Here is a 20,334-nt window from a genome sequence, read left to right on the forward strand (position 1 = left end):
TTATACTTTAAAATAATTTCAAATTTACAGAAAAATCTGCAAACACTGTACAAACTTTTTTTACTAAATCATTTCAAAGTAAGTTGCTAAAATTATACTTCATTCCTTCTATTTACTTTAAGATTGCCTACACAAAAAACACATTCTCCTATATAAATACAACACAACTGTCAAAATCAGGATGTTATGATTCTGGACTAGCTTCTTTTGTTATGAAAGATATTATTGAGACAATTGGTAAAACTTGAATGGAATTTGTGAATCAAGATAGAACTAATGTTTCAATTTTATACACAAGGTCACTAATTCTCTTTTGAACTGCATCTAATATGGTCTTTAACATGGCAACATTTTTATTTTTTACATTCATACAATAATTCTGAAATTCATTTACTTACAGAAAAGGATAATTTCATACAGTAAATATTAAAGCACATGATTTTAGAGTCAGAATAATTTGGGATCTCAGTTCAACTATCCTTCTCTCTATATACTTTCTTCCTTAGTGATCTCATTTTATATGACAGTTTTAAGTTTCATCAATATGCCTTTCACTTCCAAAATCTTATCCATCCTCCCTCCTAAATTCTAGATTCACATATGTCTTGCTACTTGACATCTCTATTTGGATGTTTAACAGAATAAGAAATTTCTCTCCAAACCTTATCCATCTCTACCCTTCTCCATCTCAGTCAGTGACAACTCCATCATTTTAGCTGCATGGGCCACACATCTTTGAGATGTCCCTGACTCCTCACTTCTAATCTAGACATCTTACCTATAATTATAGTCAACCCCAACTCTCTGCCATGATATTTCATGTCTTACTCAGTTCTATTTTTTCCTCATCATTTATAATCTAGCCCATTATTTGTATAGAGACAGGGACTTAATTTAAAGGTTGTTGTAATACTCAAAGTATAGATTTAAAATTTTGGATTTAGATAATTAAAATCACAATGAATGGTTGACTATGAAATTATGAACAGACTTAAGGATTTCAAAGTATGCAAAAGACACACACACACACACACACCATCAATCAAAGGGAATTAATTTTATACACATACTATATAGATGTATATAGTGCATATATGATGTAGTTTAGTTTTGGTGATTATGAGATACTGCAAATAAGAAAGACAAAGGTATAGGGAGAAGTAGTTGTGGTAGAGATAACACTGGTTTAGTTTTAGTTATTTCAGTATAAAAGTATAATAGTTTTTTTCTTCTGTTAAAAATATTACAAAGTAGAATTTTTGGTTATCAAGTAACCCTTTTATTTACAAAGTTTTCTCAAAGAATAATTAGGGACAAAGTAACTTTAGTTTAACACAGTTTAAGTGATTGCTTTGTTTTTCTTCTTATTCGTTAACATGTGAATATTCATCCATATTTTTACATCTCCTGCATGTTAAGAAATTATAGTTTCAATTACATCTGATCATATGTATTAAGTGTAAACCTACGGTGCGAGCAATGACAAAGACAGAGTGCTTAACCACCTCTATTTGAAGTCCCTTAGGACTCGGGTTAATTAATGAGACTCATCCTAAGGTTATACATGATCTATTACTTCCTCTAATTAGAAATAATAATCCTGATCATTATGCTGGTTAGCTGGAAAGAAGTAAGATGAATGTGCTTAACTATGATTAATAGTCTTCTTTAAGCAGTGTAGATCTCTTCTGTCACTGAGTTATATGCAAACTGGGCTGCATCTCAATGCTTTTTTATGATATATACTTTTTAAAACACAAAAATCAATTTTCTGGTAGATTGTTTTGCCTTTTCTAATAAAGAACACTTTTATTATTCTAAAATTGATTACCACAACAAAAAAATTGCTTATATTTCCATTTTGCATGAAATAGCTATCCTAGAATTTAGTCTTATACCTTTTCTTGGTATTTTATCCAAAATTCTTTGAATACCTATGTATATCATATTTACTCCATTCTGTGCACGTGTGATTTTTATTTCAAAATCTGCAACAATATAAAAATATGAGGAAGAACACGGTGGTCAGAAATTTCACATTTATATACCTGTTAAAATTTGTTAACCAGCGAGATGGGTATCTTAGAAGTAAAACACATAAACTCTGAGTCAGATGATCCTCATCCAAACCTTGGCTTTACCAATGACTGTGAGGCCCTGAAAATAATTTACTTCCAAACACCAATATGTTTATTGTGAAAATACTGATTAATAAGAATGATATCTATCATACATTTATTGAGAAAATTAAGAACTAATAATTATCTTTTGTTTTACAGGGAATCCATTTAATATGCATAAAATATTACCATAGTGCTTAACATATATTGTTTAACAAATGATGCATGTTTTCCATGTTGAGAAGAGCCCTAGCCAATTGTGAAATGTACTTGAACTTTAAAATTAGGTTTCTCTTTCATTATTTTCATTTTAGAAACCCAGTGACTAAAGATTTAAACTAATCAATACTTTCAATTGACATATTAAATTTACAAATGATTTTTTTTCACTAAAAATGTCATAGGATCACTTAATTAAATTTTTTGCTATCAAAAATGTGATTACATTTTCTATTTGGGACTTCGAATGAGATTGCTAAACATGAAAATATGATTTCCAAAAAAGTGAAGATCCTGATTTCCTCTTTTGATAATTAACTTTTATTTTGATAATTAACTTTTGATAATTAACTCTATGCAATGTAATAATTTTATCATTCATAATTCCCTCTTTTTATATTTAAGTAATTCATAATAGATTTTCTATTCATAATGTATTCTTTAGATCAAAACAAAGCAGTAACCTGGTTTTAATATTTAAGCTGTTATTAAATTTTCAATGAGATATTCAAAACAATGAAGAAGCTAGCATTTAGGCTACTGTGTGCTCTGAACTGTGTTCTCAAATTAAAGAATGTAAAGACATAATTCACAGAAAAAATAATTGATGATAAAGGAAGACACAAAATCATGTTATTGAATGAAAGTGTGTGACATTATATATCTTCGTGTGGTAAATCGGAAGTTTTCCTGGAGAACATGAAACTTGAAGCATACTTTTAAGAAAAGAAACTGAAAACTGGAAGAGAGAAACACATAGGTAGGAAAATAAGAAAATGAACTTCACAATCTCATAAAGTATGCCTTCATTGATAGTTTTTATGTTGGAGTGAGAAACAGAGTTAAATAAATAAAACACATTTAATCTGTAAGAGATTTTAAAACACAGAAGGAAATATAATTTGTTCTTAATGTCAGAAACCTTAGGGGTAATTCAGAGGATTTTAAAGCACTACAAACACGATTTTGAGCTGCCTATTTTCACTTAAACTAGAAATATATATGGTGATTTTAATTTTGACTTAAATTTTGAAAGACATAAATAAAATGTATTCAGTTCATTATTTTTATTATATAATTAGAAATAAAATCCACATAGGTAGAGTACATTTTATTCTTTCCTAAAGACATGTTTTGACACCAAAATGACTCTTCCAAATATATATAATAATATATTTGGACAAAATATACTTGTAAATAAATAATATATACATATATAATAAATGTGTATATTTAATAATAATTTGCAAAAACCAGATTGAGAAATCTCTTACCAATCTGAGTTGAAATGGACATTAACGTCATAAACAATTAAACTAATCAGAATATCACTCTGTTAATCAACCATAAAAGTGACACTTGATAAATTAATAAAGATTTTTCTGAAGTCATCTATTGAGCTAATCTGCACATTAAATAAATAGGTCGATATCTTGACAACTGCCTCTTTAAGAGCACAGAAGTGACAAATAGAAGAATTACTAAAATTTGGATTTTAAAAACCGCACCTGCAGGCCTTGTCCTTCCACAGTAACAGAGTTGGCTCTTTGCATTTTGTTCTTGTCAGTCACTTTGTTGGGCTGCTGGGAAGCACTTTTTTCCTTTTTCACTGTTGCCTGTCTTTCCTGTAAGGAAAAAAATACCTTTTATAAAATTATTGAATTATTTTACTGAAAGGGGAAACATATAGAAGAATTTCATGGCTACAGACTTGGTACCAAATTCCTAGTGAATAATACGAAATCTGTTGCTTTCAAATGGGTCAATGTATATGATAAATGCATGATCAATGTATCAGTTAAAGAAAGGATGGGAAAAGAATCCAAACTGTATTATCTCTACGTGCCCAACTGTGACTCTGTCAAAAGTCATTAAGGTGCACTAAAGCTAATTTTATTAAAACAATGGTAAAGATAAATATAGGATTATAAATTAAAATATTTAGTACTAAGCACTAGAAATAATGCTTATAAATACATCCAATATTGAAGACGAATTCATGATGGACTTTTAAGCTATTATTAAATCAAGGATCATATAAACCTTAAAACTCACAATCCATTGCAGCTAACTCCTTTGTTTACCATAATGGAAAACATTTCTCGTATTTGTCTGCTCCGTTTCTATTTCTTCTCCTCTCATGCTCTTCACCCAACCCAATAAATATTTATCATCATTAATTCACCAAATCACCAAATTCACCAAATCAGTTTTTATTAAAACTACCTGTGACTTTCTCATTGCAACACCTGTTGGTCAGTTTTCATTTTCTTAAGTTCTAAGCAGCAATGGACAGAATTAGTGTCTTCTCGCCTCTTGGAAACGTACCTCATTGGGCTTCCAGGATATTTCTTTCTCTTCACTCTCTTCTTACTTAACTGCTACCTCATGGTCCCCTTCATTGGTTCCTTCTCCAGTTTTAAAGTCCTAAACACTTAATCCCTCCCTTGAAAATCTCTTCACCATCTATATTTACTCCCTAGGTAACTTCATTTAAACCAAGGCTTCAAATTTAAATTATTTAATGCAATTTCTAAATTTATATTTTTTGTTCAGATTTCTCCATTGTACCTTAACTCCCATACACAAATGCCCTTTCCATCTCTCTACATGAGTATCTAAAATACATATCAATCTTAAAAGGGTCCAAAACTAATTTTTTTCTGCCTACTCCCATAGAAAATAAATCCCTAACCAAACATTAATTACTCACCACCTCCTTCATTACATGGCTTAAGCCACTATGTTATTTGCCTGAATTATTATAACCATCACCAAACAGCTCAACCTGATTTCATCTTTGTCTCTCTACAGTTAATTCTCTGTACAACAGCCATGGTCATCCCTGTCATCTCACTCCATTGACTCCCCACTACTCATTGTTTCTTGATCACAACAATCATGCACTTAATTCAGGCTGTTGCAATCACTCTGCATTGTACTAGAAAGCTCTTTATATATTTTTTGGGCTTGCTCCTTATTTATTTCAAGGTTCTGGTCAAACCTTAGGCTTCTCTATTCTCTTTAGTCTCCTTTTGTAAGTTCATAATTTATTACATGAAATGTTCACTACTTAATTTGTTCTTCCTCCACTTTAATCAAAGCTACATACGAGTAAAGACTTTGTTCTATTGTTCTATATCAGATCCTAGGTCAGTGCCTGACAAAAGTCAAGATAAGTGAATGGAGAAATATATGAATCTTAACATTAAAATTTTTTTTTTTAAACTGCCTTAAGCATTATGTTGAGTAAGAATCTTGAGTCATGCTTAGGCTTGGTGTGAAAGATTGTTCTGATCAATTAGCAATGTCTTCAATGTGTGCTTAAATGCTTGAGTGCTACTTTACTATCACTTATCCAAGTATATATTTTCTGATATTTATGTTTGCTTTTTAGAGTATCACTTCAATTTCTGTAATTTAGTAAATATTTTTTATTGGACTTGTAAAACTTTTTTTTAAATATATGAAAAATAGATGAATCAGAAAACGTCTTGGACTGAAGTAAATGGTAATCGGGATAGTAAAAAAGTGAAATTTTGCAATTTCATGATGCAAAACACTATATATATTTATTTGTTTGGCTGAAAATGTATGATACAATAGGATTCCTGAAATTAAAATTCTTTGGAAAATAATATGCTTACATATAAGCATAATTTCTGGCAAAAATATTGACATTTTAAAAAATAGATCATTCTTTCTAAGCTTGTAAATTATGATTTTGTCCAAAAATAGTTAAGAGTATTATGCAAAGAAAGGATGAATTACAGGATGAGATTTGGAGTCAAAAAGCCTGAACTGAACCCCATCTCTGATAGTTAAATATTATGTAACCTTATAGAACTCTTATTCAAATAGAAATAGCAATATCTATTTCTCAGAGTGTGAAAGGTTTAGTAGAAAATTTTTAAAGTTCTAACATTGTGCCTGCATTAGAATATGTGCTCAATAAATGAAATTTATTATGAATAATGTAAAATAGGTGTGGTTTTCCCATCTGGGTGATCATTAATGTTACCATTATGCATAGTGTCTATCATATTTCTAAAAGAGAAAGTGTGTGTATGTGTGTACGTACACTCTAGTGTGTATATATACATATTTCACATTATGTTACATTAGGCATATGTTTAAAGAAGTAAAGCTCAATTTTTACGTTTAGTGTTAAAAGTTCAAAACTGCTATATTGTTGGTGAATATGGGAATAACTTCTTTTTAGGTTCTTGCATGCAGGTAAATAAAACATGATAAAATTTTATAAAAATCTATAACGTGAAAGACATACCTTACCTTATATATCTTATATTCTACTATACCTTAAATACCTTATATTCTGCCATATAATCCAGCAATTGTTATTTAGCATTTAATTCCTAAAATGCTTAGGTTATAAGAATTAAATAAAACTTAAGTTGGTCAGTCACATTGGAACTAGGTATTTGTGACCAGATTATTAATATACATAATTCTGGAAAATTAAGATGTAAGTATGTGTCTGTAAAGAGTTACTATATCATCTATTAATGTTATTTGTTAGCTATGTATGTAGCTAGGGAGATTTCTGTGTGCTAAGAATCTCCAACTAACGGATAGCAGTTGATTAAGTGGCTTCATGTCTCTCCAGGAAGTCATTTCTCTGAGTAAATTGTGGTATAGACTGAACAAATGCTTTATGGTAACAACTGTAAAATATATAAACAAATTTTAAAGCCCTAAATTGAGTTTTCAATTGATAATATTATATAATATACATATTTTTTATAATCTACAATTATAAGAGGTATATAAAAAGTTAATAAAAATCCTCAGGTATCATCTATATGAGAATTTTATTATATAATCTAGGTGATACTAATATGGTAAACATTTGTTTACACATACGCACACACATGCTCACACACACACTAAGAAAACCATTGGTTTCTTTGTTTGAGGTAAATATGCTTAGTGGGTGGAATTTGTAGAATTAATCAAGCTTAAAATTTTACAATAGGAGAGACTCACAGCCATATAATTTTTCCCAGGATTTTCTTTTTATTAAACTCATTTGTTTTATGTTTATTTCCAAATTTTATAGACGTCTCTCTGAGATGTTCACTGTATTTTATTTAAACAGCATAAGCTAATAGGAGAGTAGTTGGATAATTTTTCCTATTTCCATGAGTAAAACTTCTGCTTCTTTCCTATTTTATATGAGGGACAGAAATGTGGAAACAATTGCATCTTTGAAAATTTGCTGTGCACAAAAATTTCACTAGCCTGTTTTGGGGTTAATTAACCCTGACTGTCAGCTCTGTTATGATAATTGACTTACTCCTAATGTTGAAGTTATTGAAAAGTTTCAGGAAGAGCTCACCAACTTTATTTTGTATCATTATTCAGGACAAAATTGCTCTCTGATAAGAGGGAGTAGTATTCATCACTTTACCTTCAGCTCTCTTTTTTCAGTTTTGGGGCTCTAAATCACAAAATAAATTTGTTATAATTAAGACAAATTTTGTTCTGCCAGAAAAATTATCGCAGATATAAAGAGTTGGAAAATTATTGATTTAATCAATAGAAATTATTCAAACACTGAAAAGAGCTACTCTAACCAAAAAAAGTCATAAAAGAATATAGAACATATAACTACAAAATACAAAATAGTTATTGACATTTCAGCATTTTCAAATATCAACCATTTGTGTTTGCTATGCAGACATTTTAAATATAGAATTCAATGATTTGTGATCCTTAGACTTTACAAGTAGCACAACAGATCTTAACTGGGGGATACATTGTATTAGAATTCCAAAAGAATAATCACCATAATATACGCAGAAGAAAAGCTGAAAAGACCATTCGCAGAAAACAGAAAGATGAAATAAATGAAATAAAAAGACTTCACTTTAAATCTGTGTTCTAAAAAAATCTTTTTTTATATCATGCTGATTCTCAGGGTATTTATTAGTATTTGTATTCGGCTGCAAACTGCTTTCACAAAAAGGATGTTTACTGCAATACTAAAGCCGACTGTTATCGATCACTCACAAACTGCAAGCCGCAAGGGATGATTACCTCAAGCACAGAGTTTTCTTCTTTTTGTCCAATCTCAGCATGAGAGACAGGCAACAGCAAAGCACCTTCATTGGTACAAAGCCACAATGAGGGGGAGGGGGATGCTCTGCTGCCAACAGCATCCTTCAAAGGAATCCTGGAACTTGCTTTCTCTGTTATTGCACCACTTGCCTGAATGGAGACTTAGATCTTTCTGCCACTAGAGCTAGGCCACAAGAATTTACCAGAAACTCTAGAATTTTAACCCAAGGTAACACTTGGATATTCATAACATAAAAGATCTCCCTGAAGCAGAAGTGTCACCATATTCATTGGGGCTTATAAGGGTTACGAGCTCTGCGAAACCAACTTACTGACATATGCAAAGCTGTACTTTTAATTATTGTGACCTTACTGTGGGATTTGAACATTCTCTGTCCAGAGAATCTAATTTATTTCAAAAATTGCAAAGGCTCTAAATTCCTGGGCAAGTTATTTACTATCTCTAAGCCACAATTTAATTTACATATATAATGAGAATATTCACCTGATGATAAACTGAGAAAATGTGAAGTACTGTTACAAAATTCAGTCAGTAAATGGTAGTAATTTTTAAAATACAAAAACTGTTATATTTTATCATTAAATTTAACACGGATATGCTGCTTAGATTTTAGTAGTTGAAAATGGTTGCCGTGAAGGTTTATGCCAAAATCCTATGGCTGTTTACAAACAAATGGTAGTGCCATTATAAAATTACGTGTGTGTGCATGTACCTCAACTTCACTTAACTCTCCACTCGCTTTGTAAACCATACTAATTGATGGCCATGGTTAAAAGCAAGGAGGCAGCTCTCTTATATGTGCACATTTATCATCTCTATCAGTTAAATAATCAACATACTGATTTCTGTATAATCCCCAGTCTGTTTATGCCAGTTCCAAGTAGTATTTATCCTGTTAGTTTTACTGTGTAACTTAATTATTACTCAAGCCATCGAATTGTGTGTATAAAATAAGTTGTTTCTATGAAAAATAACTTTCATGCTTTGGAAAAACACAATATAAGATATATGTGTGTGTGTGTGTGTGTGTGTGTGTGTGTGTGTGTGTGTGCGTGTGTGTAGGAAGATTGGTCAAGTTGGGTTTGAATACAATGACTGTAAAAATATGAAGAATTAATAATAAAATTTGAGGGTATTTTAAACTAATTGCTTCACAAATATCTTTGGGTTTTTGTTATACTTCAAAACAACTGAAAGTCATTGGAAATAATTGCTTTCATGAATATACAAATATCTTTATGCAAATAGGAATGCCTTTGTTTTACTTTAAAGCAGTTGATAATTGAAACATCATGGTGGTCAGACCTTGATATATTCAAGAAAGACTATCTGCCATTTCCAAATAGTAGCATCATCCACAAAGACTATCTGCCATTTCCAAATAGTAGCATCCTATCAAAAGTGTAGCCAATTAATACATATTTACGCATTTTAAGTAAAATATTTAAGATATGTATATTACCCTTCTGTAAGTTTCCTTACATACTTTATCCACATTTTCAGTTAACCAAAAAGCTATCGTTACTGATGGTGGAATATTAGGTTTCTTGTCTTGTGCGTGTGTGTGCATGTGTGTGCTAGTGTGTGTATGTGTTCACACACTCACTCATTTATATATCTACACATGGGATTAAGAAAACTTTTGGAATAATATAGTTTAAATAAACTTACATAACGACTTTGGAGAATGGTGAAAATTTTAAGTTAATGTAAACTAATACACGTTGCAAGAAAAAAAAAGCAGTATGTGAAAACTTTTAAAAATTTTATAGCAAAAAAAATTAACATATAAAAAAGCCTATAATGAAAACAGCGATTTTGGTCCATTTATTCATTCTATATGATATAAATTATATGGTTCAATATGGGAAATATTTGGAGAATAACAAATCTAAAGAAAAACTTTAAATCTTAAATATAGTGCCTATATTCACTTGATGGGCTGTGGTAGGGACAAAAATAAATTCAAGTACCTGAACTTATAAAATGAATTCTTTTACACTTAAATAGTTAGACTAAATGATACACTTTCTTAATACCTTTGTCACTTGAGTGTATAATTTCACATCTCTATTTTATAATAATTGTGATAATGGTATCAACTGACCTAAAGAATATAAACACAGTTTAATATTTCTCTTAGATTAGAAACATTCTATTTCAAGCATATCTCCAAGTATATTTTCAAGTAAAGGCCTTGTAACAAAAGGAAATTTTTTAAAGATTTAATGAGGTAGTCTATACTGATTAGAAAATGTCTTATGGGGGAGTGTATTTTTTGTGCAATTGTTGCATTCTTTTGTTCAATTAGGTTATCACCTAAATAAATTCATACTGACCTATTATAAATCATATTTTCCCCAAGAAGCAGATTCCAATTATAATTTTAAGAAAACAATGCCATTTGAGCAGATGCTTTAGAGATAATAATAATTAAATAGGATATTGTCACAGAACAAAGTGGAAGCTTTGATTCATTAATGCAAAGTTAAAGCTAACGCTTTATTGAAAATAAATGTTGTGGCAATGCCTACATTTATTTTCAAAATAAGTCATTTATTCTGTGACTATATTTTTCAAATGGCTTTTTATACAATATCATATGCTAAATGATTAATGCAAATATACCCTTTTTAAAGTGATGGGCATTTCAAAGGGAGCAAGAATTTCTCAAAGTACTAACATTGAAAGCTACATTTTAGTGGCTCAAAAGATTGAATTGTTTGGGGTATCTAAAAGGTATTTATATTTTAACTGACAAATAAGAATGATACTATTCTTATATGCTGGTCAAAACTCTTTGCAAAATAAGCTTTATTTTTCTCTCTATACTTTGTTCCACATAACTTCTTGTTTGTCACAAATACAAACTGGAAATGCTTCAAATCTATCCTATCATGAAACTATAAAGATCCCCAGAATATGAGAAAAATAAAAAACAAAACAAACAACATTAAGTCAAGGAGACAATGCAAAATGTCCTTTATAATAACATAAGACATATAATGACCTATAATTGCAAGTCTGAAAACCTTTTTTGCTTACGCACCTCAGGGACTGAAACTCCTGAAGTGGGCAGAGTCTGTTGAAAAAGAGAAGTTCATATTAAAGCTGAAAAAAATAGTCAAACTGAAAACGAATATCAAAGAAGTTTCTTATACTCTGTGAAATAAATGAATAAACATCAAATGTATTTTCTTGTCATAATTTTTCTGCTTACTTACATTAAATAAGTGAACATCTTTTTACAAAATAAGGAATGCAGAGTGGGTTAGTTTGTGGAGTTACTTATCCAAAGTACAATTTCATCCACCCAAAGTAGACTGATTTACATCTTAGGCCAGCTTCACAGACCTCTCTACAACAATGACGATGTATTACATTTATATTTTGGACTAAGAACTCATCTCCAAGTTCTATTATCTTTCAATCTAAAAGATATCTAAACAATATCTAAACAATCTCTACTAATTGCTGAAGTTGCCTGTTTTTCCAGCTCATTTTTCTCATTTTCCAGTTCAACTCTCATTCCTTCCTAAAAATAGTGTCTTTTTGAAGTAGATATAGCTTATGGTGTTTTTATTTTGCAATTCTCTGGAAATAAGAAAAAATGCATTGTAAAAAATAAAAATATAATTAAGATTTTATTTGAAAGTAACTTAAAAAGTTAAGGTTAAATATACTGAGGCTGGTCTTCATGACAGTGTATCTTCAATTATTCATCAGGCCTACTTTTCTGACTCATATCAGAAAGGTTGTCTTCTGGCAAGAAAGAGAAAAGTTTACTGAATTAGAAAAGCCTTGTTCCTACAGGAACTAAAACACATTTGGAAGAATTTCTGACTCTCATAATACTAGATAAAGGTTTTTTGTAGTGGGGGTGGAGGAGAGTAGGAAAGTTGGATGGGAAGCTAGGAGTTCTTAGACATTTGTGTGTCTCTGAAAAGTGGGGAGCAGAGAGTATATGCCAGTTTCCTCCCCAGGACCAACTAACTATGTGAGGGGAACTCTGGGTAGATCTTCAAGATGGGTCTGAAAAAATCTGAGAGCTCAGATAATATCTTATATCCTTACCAATTAGAACCTGAGGAAGGCAGCAAGAACCAAAGGAATAAATAGCAACTTTTGAAGTAAATGAGCCCTCAATGGATTAACAGCTGCTCAGTATGGAGATGAACAAGAAGGATCCAATGTACCCAAAAGTGGAACAGAGGATAAAAGGGGTCTAGGACCATTACAGAGATCATTAAGGTGCCCAGGAATTCAACTTTGTTTATAAGATGTTTCTATAATATAAATAAAAGAAATACCACAGCTGCGAATTTTTAGTCAAAAGAAGTAACAAAATCTTGGAGGATGAACTTGGATTAACTACTCCACAAACAAAAGAATCCAGTGGAAGTAATTGCTGTTTTTTCTCAGATGTATTGATAAGAGATTTAGTAGAATTTTCATTCAAAGCGTCCTGATTTCAGTAATATTCCTTACTTCTTGAGTCCCAGTCAGTCTAAGTACAACTAGGGCAATAGGTGGTGAAGGAAATGTTTATGCTAGTTTCATTTGGGCCAGTTTAAGGCTTTTTGTCAGTGTACTATTTTTCTTTCTCAGCTCTTGGTTGAAGCTTAGAGCTAAATAAACATTTCTAAGACATGGTTGTAGTTTTTCCACCTTATTATAATATATAAATATTTGTTCTCCTTCAAATCCAGATTAAGTGCCTTATCCGAGAATTTCTTATCATATCTTATGATGTGGACCCAGAAGAGTCCAAGAGACTCTCAAGCAATCAAACTAAGATGTCTATCAAGTAGCCTCCAAGGTGAGAGTCACAGATGCCTTATACCTTGAGAAGTTTATATTCGTTGTACATATGTCTGCACAGAAGAGGCAATGAAAAGTCAAGTAAATTGATTATAGTCATCAAATGGTTCAGTATAACAAACTAGGGCAATGCAAGTATCTCAAATAGATCTTGTCTACCCATCTCTACCATCAAAAGCAAGCAAACAAAAACTATAAAAGACATTTTTAAGATAATTGTGGACATTTAAATATAAATAGGATGATAACCGATATTATGGAATTGTTGTTAATATTCTTAAGTGTAATAATTTTATTTTAATTGTATAGAAAACTATCCTTAATCTTAGATGATGCCTGCTGAAGTATTTAGAGATTTGGTGTCATACTATCTACAATTTACTTTTAAAAGATTCAACTTAATAAAGTATATATTATGAGTATATTGTTATAAATATGTATATACATGCATACATGGTCACATATATAAAGAACAATGGTAAAATAATAACAATTGTTAAATATAGGTTGCGGATTAATAAATTCATGTGACCCGAGACCACAAAGCAAAGATTATGCCAAGCTGGATAATAAAAACCCCATTTTAAAAGGCAATGTGAGATGAAATTGAACCTTGGCTGCCACTTTGCTGCAACATATATAGAGAATTGGTGATTTATAGATATTCATGTTAACAGGCGTCTTCCTTCTTAGGGTAGTAGAGATATGAGTTATCTACTCAGAGCAAATAAGGCCAGCAGAGAGGTAGTGAGATGAAGAAAGTAAGGAAAGAGAAAAGACTTTGTCACTACTTCTTTGAAAATGAGAAAGCAGCTGACCAAGGATGAGTAACAAGCAAAACCGAGGGCTCAGATGGGCTAGAAGTCATAAATATGTAAGACAGAAAGCCACTAGCTCTGAGAATTTTCTCTAGCAACACCCAGAGAGACATCTGAGAGCAACTCTAGAAATTCACTTCAAGAATAACTGTGATGAAACAACCTGTGTCTGAACGAACTTATAATCAAGATATGTAGGCAGTGTATATTAAATTAACACGCTCATCAGTATCTCATCCTTGAGTTACAAGAAAAAAAAACATGGTATCTAGGTAAATAATAAAGAAGCAACTTGTTAGAAAACAAATTCAAATATTATATTACTTCAATTTTACTTTTTTGTGTATAATTTTTAAATATCAGGGATGAGTAGAGTAAATGTTTTAGTTTTTTTACAATTATCATGAGTGTATAACTCTAAATGTAATATATTTTTAATGAGAATTAATACAGGAACTGTATACTTGTATTTAATCAAATGTGAGGTGTGACTATAGAGGAATGTGATTGATTTTATTTAATCAGTATCATTTTAATATTAAATAGAATACACAGAACAGATAATTAGTTTAAAAGATGCATTTGCCTTCAGGGCACTTATTAAGTTCAACCTAATATTAAAGAATTTTTAAAAATCCTATTATTCTAAAGTATTGAGATATCTCTTGTCTTCATATTTTCTAACATGTAATCATTTTAAATTGACAATTTAATCCAAATTGTCATAAGACGAAGAAAAGTCTTTAATGGAGAGATTATTAGAGCTTTGACTTAGTTAAAAATATAATAAGAGAATAGTACTCACATTAAAAGGGTCATCAGTTATTTCAAGGATAAAGTAAAATTAACAGAATTATACTTTATATCTATATAAGAAAGTTCATATTTTTTTAAATTGCTTTCATTTTTATTGTTTCATTTAATCCTCCCATTGAAGCAAGATTATATACTCCATTTCTCGGATTGGAAAACTGAAAATCAGAATGATTAGATGACTATCCTAAGAAAATAAAATCAGTGACAGAATCAAAATATAGTGATTTTTTTGTCCCGTGGCTTTATTTATTCAAACTGTACTAGGAACTCAATACAAATTTCAAAAAGCAAGATCAAAATAATGTTAATCCTACTGTTATCTTTATTAACATCCTTAATAAGTTTTTTTTTAATATATGACAAGTGAGTCAATTAAAACAATAATAAATTGTTTATGTTTTCCAGTGGCACTTTGATGTATCTAATTAAAATTTAACAATCAAAATAAATTTTTAGAAGACAGTCATATTACAGTCTTATCCCAGGTTCCTTGCCTAACCATTCTCTCTTGAGCCAAATATTTGAGCTTGTACTAACATAAACTTAATGGTAAAAAGAATTTTTAACTGAGATCATTTCACTACCATTAATGGCTCAAAAATATTTTATTTTACTCATGTAAATGTGAACATTTGTGCATATTTGCCATGCTGTGGGCAGGAGATATTAAAGAGTAGGGCGTGTGAGGCTCCCTCAATGTGTGCACCTGTCTGTGTCCAGAAACAAAGCACACTGAACTTCAAGAAAGCACACCTAGAGCAATGAATATTGGGGGCACCAAATGTTTTCAGTGAAAATGCTAAAAGTGTATCTTTATAGATAGATTCAAATTATTTCAAATATAGACTTCTACATATAAAAACAATCAACAAGAACAGCTAAAACTCTTTCTAATGTCATTGTTATTGTCTCATCTACTTGATTGGCTAGTGATATAAAACCATGAGAAAAGTTATCCTATTTGGTTGGTCTCATAAAATCATTAGAAGCCTATATGGTTGAAGAAAAGTTCTTCAATTTCTTTATTGCCCTGATCCACAGTAAGAATACATGTATATTTATAGACATAAAATGATTTCACAGAGAACACTTGTGTGCCCCACTCTCTGACATATTCTGTTATTTCCCTCTCTCTTCATTTCTATTCTAATACATTACTCCATTGTTTTTCTTTCCATTCCTTTTTTGAAATGCTGGTCTAGATCCCCTAAATTTATTTGTGCCTCACCAATTACTAGGGACTGCAGCAAGAACATTAAAAATAGGTTTAGAACATGGGATTTGGGCTAAGACAAACACTGTTTCTGCCACTTGCAAGTTGTGTGACATTTGGTAAATTTCTTAATCTAAGTGTCACTTTCTTCAAATGTACAATGGGCATAACTATATCTAGTGTAGAATTTAAAAGATGTCTGGAAAATTTAAGTTTTCACAAAATGGTAACTGTTAACCCTAGAAACCAAACTATTTTCTTATTTTCAACTGCCTGCTTAGAGCTCAGCAAGGAAACAATGATTGGCCTTTCTTCATCTGAAACTATTTCTTGTTGCTAATAAGTAGATGGGAACCAACAGTTTTATTTATTTTTAAATGACATATCTATGTTTGCACTGTTAGCATAGAGAGAAAGAAGGAAAGATGCAGGAGGGAAGAGAAGAGACCAAAGAGAAAAGCAATGAAGGGAAAGAGGAGAAGCTCAGAAGAAAAGAAAAACAAAATCTTCCCTGCTATTCTCCTCAATCCTAGGGATTTTCCTTTCCAAAATCTCAACAAAAAAAAAAACAATGAAACTGAGCAAGGGAAAGCTGGGAGCCGATATTTAGAGCATAGCTTTAGTTTTTTGTTTGAAGCAATGCAAAAATCTTAATAAAATTCAACCATCTCCAAAGCACATTTCAAAATGAAACATACATGTCTTATTTTTTTTCAAATTATTCTTTATCACTCTTATTTTATGTAATTAACAGATATCTATTTATGAGTATGTATGATAATGTTTATGAATGTTTGGAAAAGGGGTCTGAGTGCAACTGGTGGTTTGAAATAAATAAATAAATACCCTTAAAAGAACTTAATATAATAGATTAATACCTACTTAATATTATGTTTATAAAATTAATCAATATTATTTTCTGTTATGGCTATTCTTTCCCTCCACAAATACACAAACCATTCTAGAAATGTATCATTGCATTATTAAATGTACTGCTACTTTCCAAAATAAGAAACATCACTCATTATATGTAAGAAAAGAATATTGAGAATAATATTTATAATTAAAGCATTAGATTGCTAGGTTTTTCTTTTCATCAATCTTCGTAAAAACCTTGAATTAAAAAACAAATAAATTATAATGAAATTTGTTCTCATCCTTTGCCCCGCTCTAAGTATCCACTGATCTTACACCGAAGCATTTTATAACCAGGTTAAAGTCCAATTCTGTACTATTATTAGAAAAAGATTAAATTGAGTTAAAATTTTACACTAACTGCCAGTCAACCTTATCATGAACTTTCACTATGTGCATGTAATTAATTGGGTCCAATGAACAATATCAGTACCGTGTTATAGACTCTTTTCCCCCGACCATATAATTAGAATATAATTACCCACAGGATATCAGAATGATGCAAAACCTTTCTCTAAATGTGCCCTCATTAGGAAACAAGTCTCAATGTACATTTATCCAATCAGTGTGAATTAATTAAAATGTTACTGAAATAAAAGAGGGCAACAATAAAGAGTATCTGACATCTATTAAGAGGCTATCACTTGAGATCTACATGTACAGTTTATATTTAAACCCATTTAACTCAAGCAGGAACTTTGCCATGTTGTTATGTACATTCAATGTACTAAAAAATCTGAGTAAATGAATTATCATGTGTCATTGTTTTCGAAAAGAGCATCGTACGCAATGCCTGCAAAATCTTAAAGAATCTGCGAAAGATTTTAGAGGCCTCATTATTTCCTGATGAATCCAAAAAGATGTTATCAACACATAGTGGTGGGCAGAAATCATTTTTAACTCGAAGTATCTAGGGAATTAGTTGTTCATCCCACATCTTTCTATTACAGATCTGACATATCTATTCTAATATTGTTTAGGAGATAATGGTTAGAAAAGCCTAATCTTACCAAAGCACTATTTACTTTTTTTTAAACAAAGAAAATAGCCTCAATTACTTAAGCTAGGTTATTTCAATAGCATATTTTCTTTAAGCAGGACATTCATATGTAGCTAATAATCTTTTTAAGAGGATGCATAATATATCATAACACACATTCAGATTATGTAAAACATGGAAAAAATATCAAATGCATAAAGAAACTGAGAGACATATGATACATATCCCACAAGAAGCTGCTGAATAATGCAAAAACATTCTTCCTAAAAGTTATTTATCTTGGTTTCTCTAGTACTTGACATATTGTCATGTGCAATAAAAGTTTATTGAATTAATAAATAATAAATAATCCTAATACAAAGAAATACTTGTCATTATAATATCATAAATAGTAGTAAATATTTTTAAAAGCAGTATGTGATATTTAAGATATTTAGAAAATGTTAAGCTTTCTATGTTATCAGATAATTCCTTAGACGTTTTTAGCTTTAGAAATAGGTTTTATAAAATTTAGTTCTGGGAATCAAAATTGGTATTCATTCTTAGAAACAGACATGCTCCACTTTATAATGGAAATTTTGAATAAACACTGAGATAAATTAGGCCATCTAAAAATTGTGACTTTTCATATGCTCTTTATAAGCAAGATCTAACTAGTTTTTAAACTATTGCTTGATTTTTTAAGAAATTTTAACAATATTATATATTTTTAATTGTTCTGAATGGGTGTTATATTTACAAATGATATGCTTCATTCAGATATTAGACTGTTTTCAGTAGAGATCAAATAATGAAAGAAACAATACACTCACTTTGCTAACCAAGAAATGAGATTGCTTCACACAGATTTGCTTTATTTTAAACATAAAAGTTCTGAAGAATTCCAAAACAATGACGTAGCTATACTTGCTTACTGAAAATGCTGCAATTTAAGTAACAATAACTAAAACACCACACGAACTAAGGTTAATCGCAAAAAAAAAAATCCTACTATTATGAATAATTTTAAAGTTCCATTTAGTCATAAACATCAGTTTTCATTTTCTGAAATACACAGAGTGACTATGATATTTTACATGGATTACTATTTTGAGCTATATTTTTAAAAATCAGATTAAATATAATATGATATCTACAGAAAAATCTCTTGGTTCTCCTCAGAATTTTGAAGTTCCCTTTAACCTGTACTATTACTTTATTTTAAATATTAGGCATTTCACACTACCATCTATTGGATATTTTATATTACAATAACATAACAATCACTAATTTTTCAAAATTTAGTAATAATTGTAAAATATTTCAAGTGACACTCTAGAAAGTAAACACAATGCTAATCTGACTTCATCATCGCATACTCAACAATAAAATTTTATAACAATAAAATTTAATTATCATGGGTTATCATTTATTTTAAAAATCAGTCTACTATGTATTCATTGTAATTTTTATTTGCTATTTATGCTACTACCTGATGTATTTGTTCCTGACTCAGGAAAAAGAATGATAACTGATGGGAGTAAAAAGCCTAACTCAATGTTATTCATAACTCAGCAAATATTTGCTTAGCATCTACTACATGATAAATTGAATTAGGTACTAGAGATAAAGATGAAGTCCTTTTAGTGTGAGTGATAGGAATGATGGTGATGCTATTCAATGAGTACAGGGAACAGTTTCACAAGAAATAATTTCAGTTTCTTGTGTGTTGACTTTGAGTCTTCTGTGGGACATCTAAGAAAAAATTTACAGCATGAAGCTGAATATTAGGATCTAGAGGGGTAAAGGAGAACACACATAGACATATTCAAAACTGGTAGTTATCATCATGGAATTGGATGAGAACCTTTATATAGAGCATAATATGAGAATATAATTTAAAATGGATGCCCACACATTTCAGAGTAAAAGGAAGACTAGGAACTTAGCAATACCAAATAAAGTATGGCTAGAGAGGCAGAAGAAGAAAAGCTAGTAGAAATGTGTTAGATGAGTATATGGAATATGAGAACAGAGCATTTCAAATACTGTCAAACGCTGCAGGGGATTCAAAAAAGATCCTTCGTGGAAATGGTGTCTAATATCCTGTTGGTAGGCCCAAGCAGATCCTTTGTTACCTGGCCAGTGCACCTATCTCCAAGAACTATGAGTGCTGACTGCTGAGTCTTCCCAGCTATCCCATTTTCTGAAGAATTGCCCTTTGCTCATAGGAGCAAAGTCCTCTTATCTGTAGGAGATCACAGTTAATGAATGATTAATATGGGTTAGGAAAGTCAGCCCTTTGCGATGTTAAAAACAATCCTATGGTA

At 30.5% G+C, this 20,334-nt stretch overlaps 1 protein-coding gene across 7 annotated transcripts in view; it reads right to left on the bottom strand.

The window, feature by feature from the left end:
• The window catches only part of DGKB (diacylglycerol kinase beta), a 581,858-nt gene that overhangs the window by 361,596 nt on the left and 199,928 nt on the right, over positions 1 to 20,334 (bottom strand). For 5 of the 7 annotated variants that reach the window (XM_039862425.1, XM_039862430.1, XM_039862424.1 and 2 more), the window contains 2 exons: positions 11,492 to 11,524; positions 3,848 to 3,964 (listed from right to left, as the gene is read on the bottom strand). In XM_039862425.1, coding sequence (XP_039718359.1) covers positions 3,848 to 3,964; positions 11,492 to 11,524 — 150 coding nt within the window. The remainder of the gene's footprint in view (positions 1 to 3,847; positions 3,965 to 11,491; positions 11,525 to 20,334) is intronic. The other 2 variants (XM_039862429.1, XM_039862426.1) reach the window with 1 other exon arrangement.

This window comes from Pteropus medius, unplaced genomic scaffold (assembly GCF_902729225.1).
Source record: "Pteropus medius unplaced genomic scaffold, Ma_sr-lr_union100, whole genome shotgun sequence".
NCBI lineage: Eukaryota > Metazoa > Chordata > Mammalia > Chiroptera > Pteropodidae > Pteropus > Pteropus medius.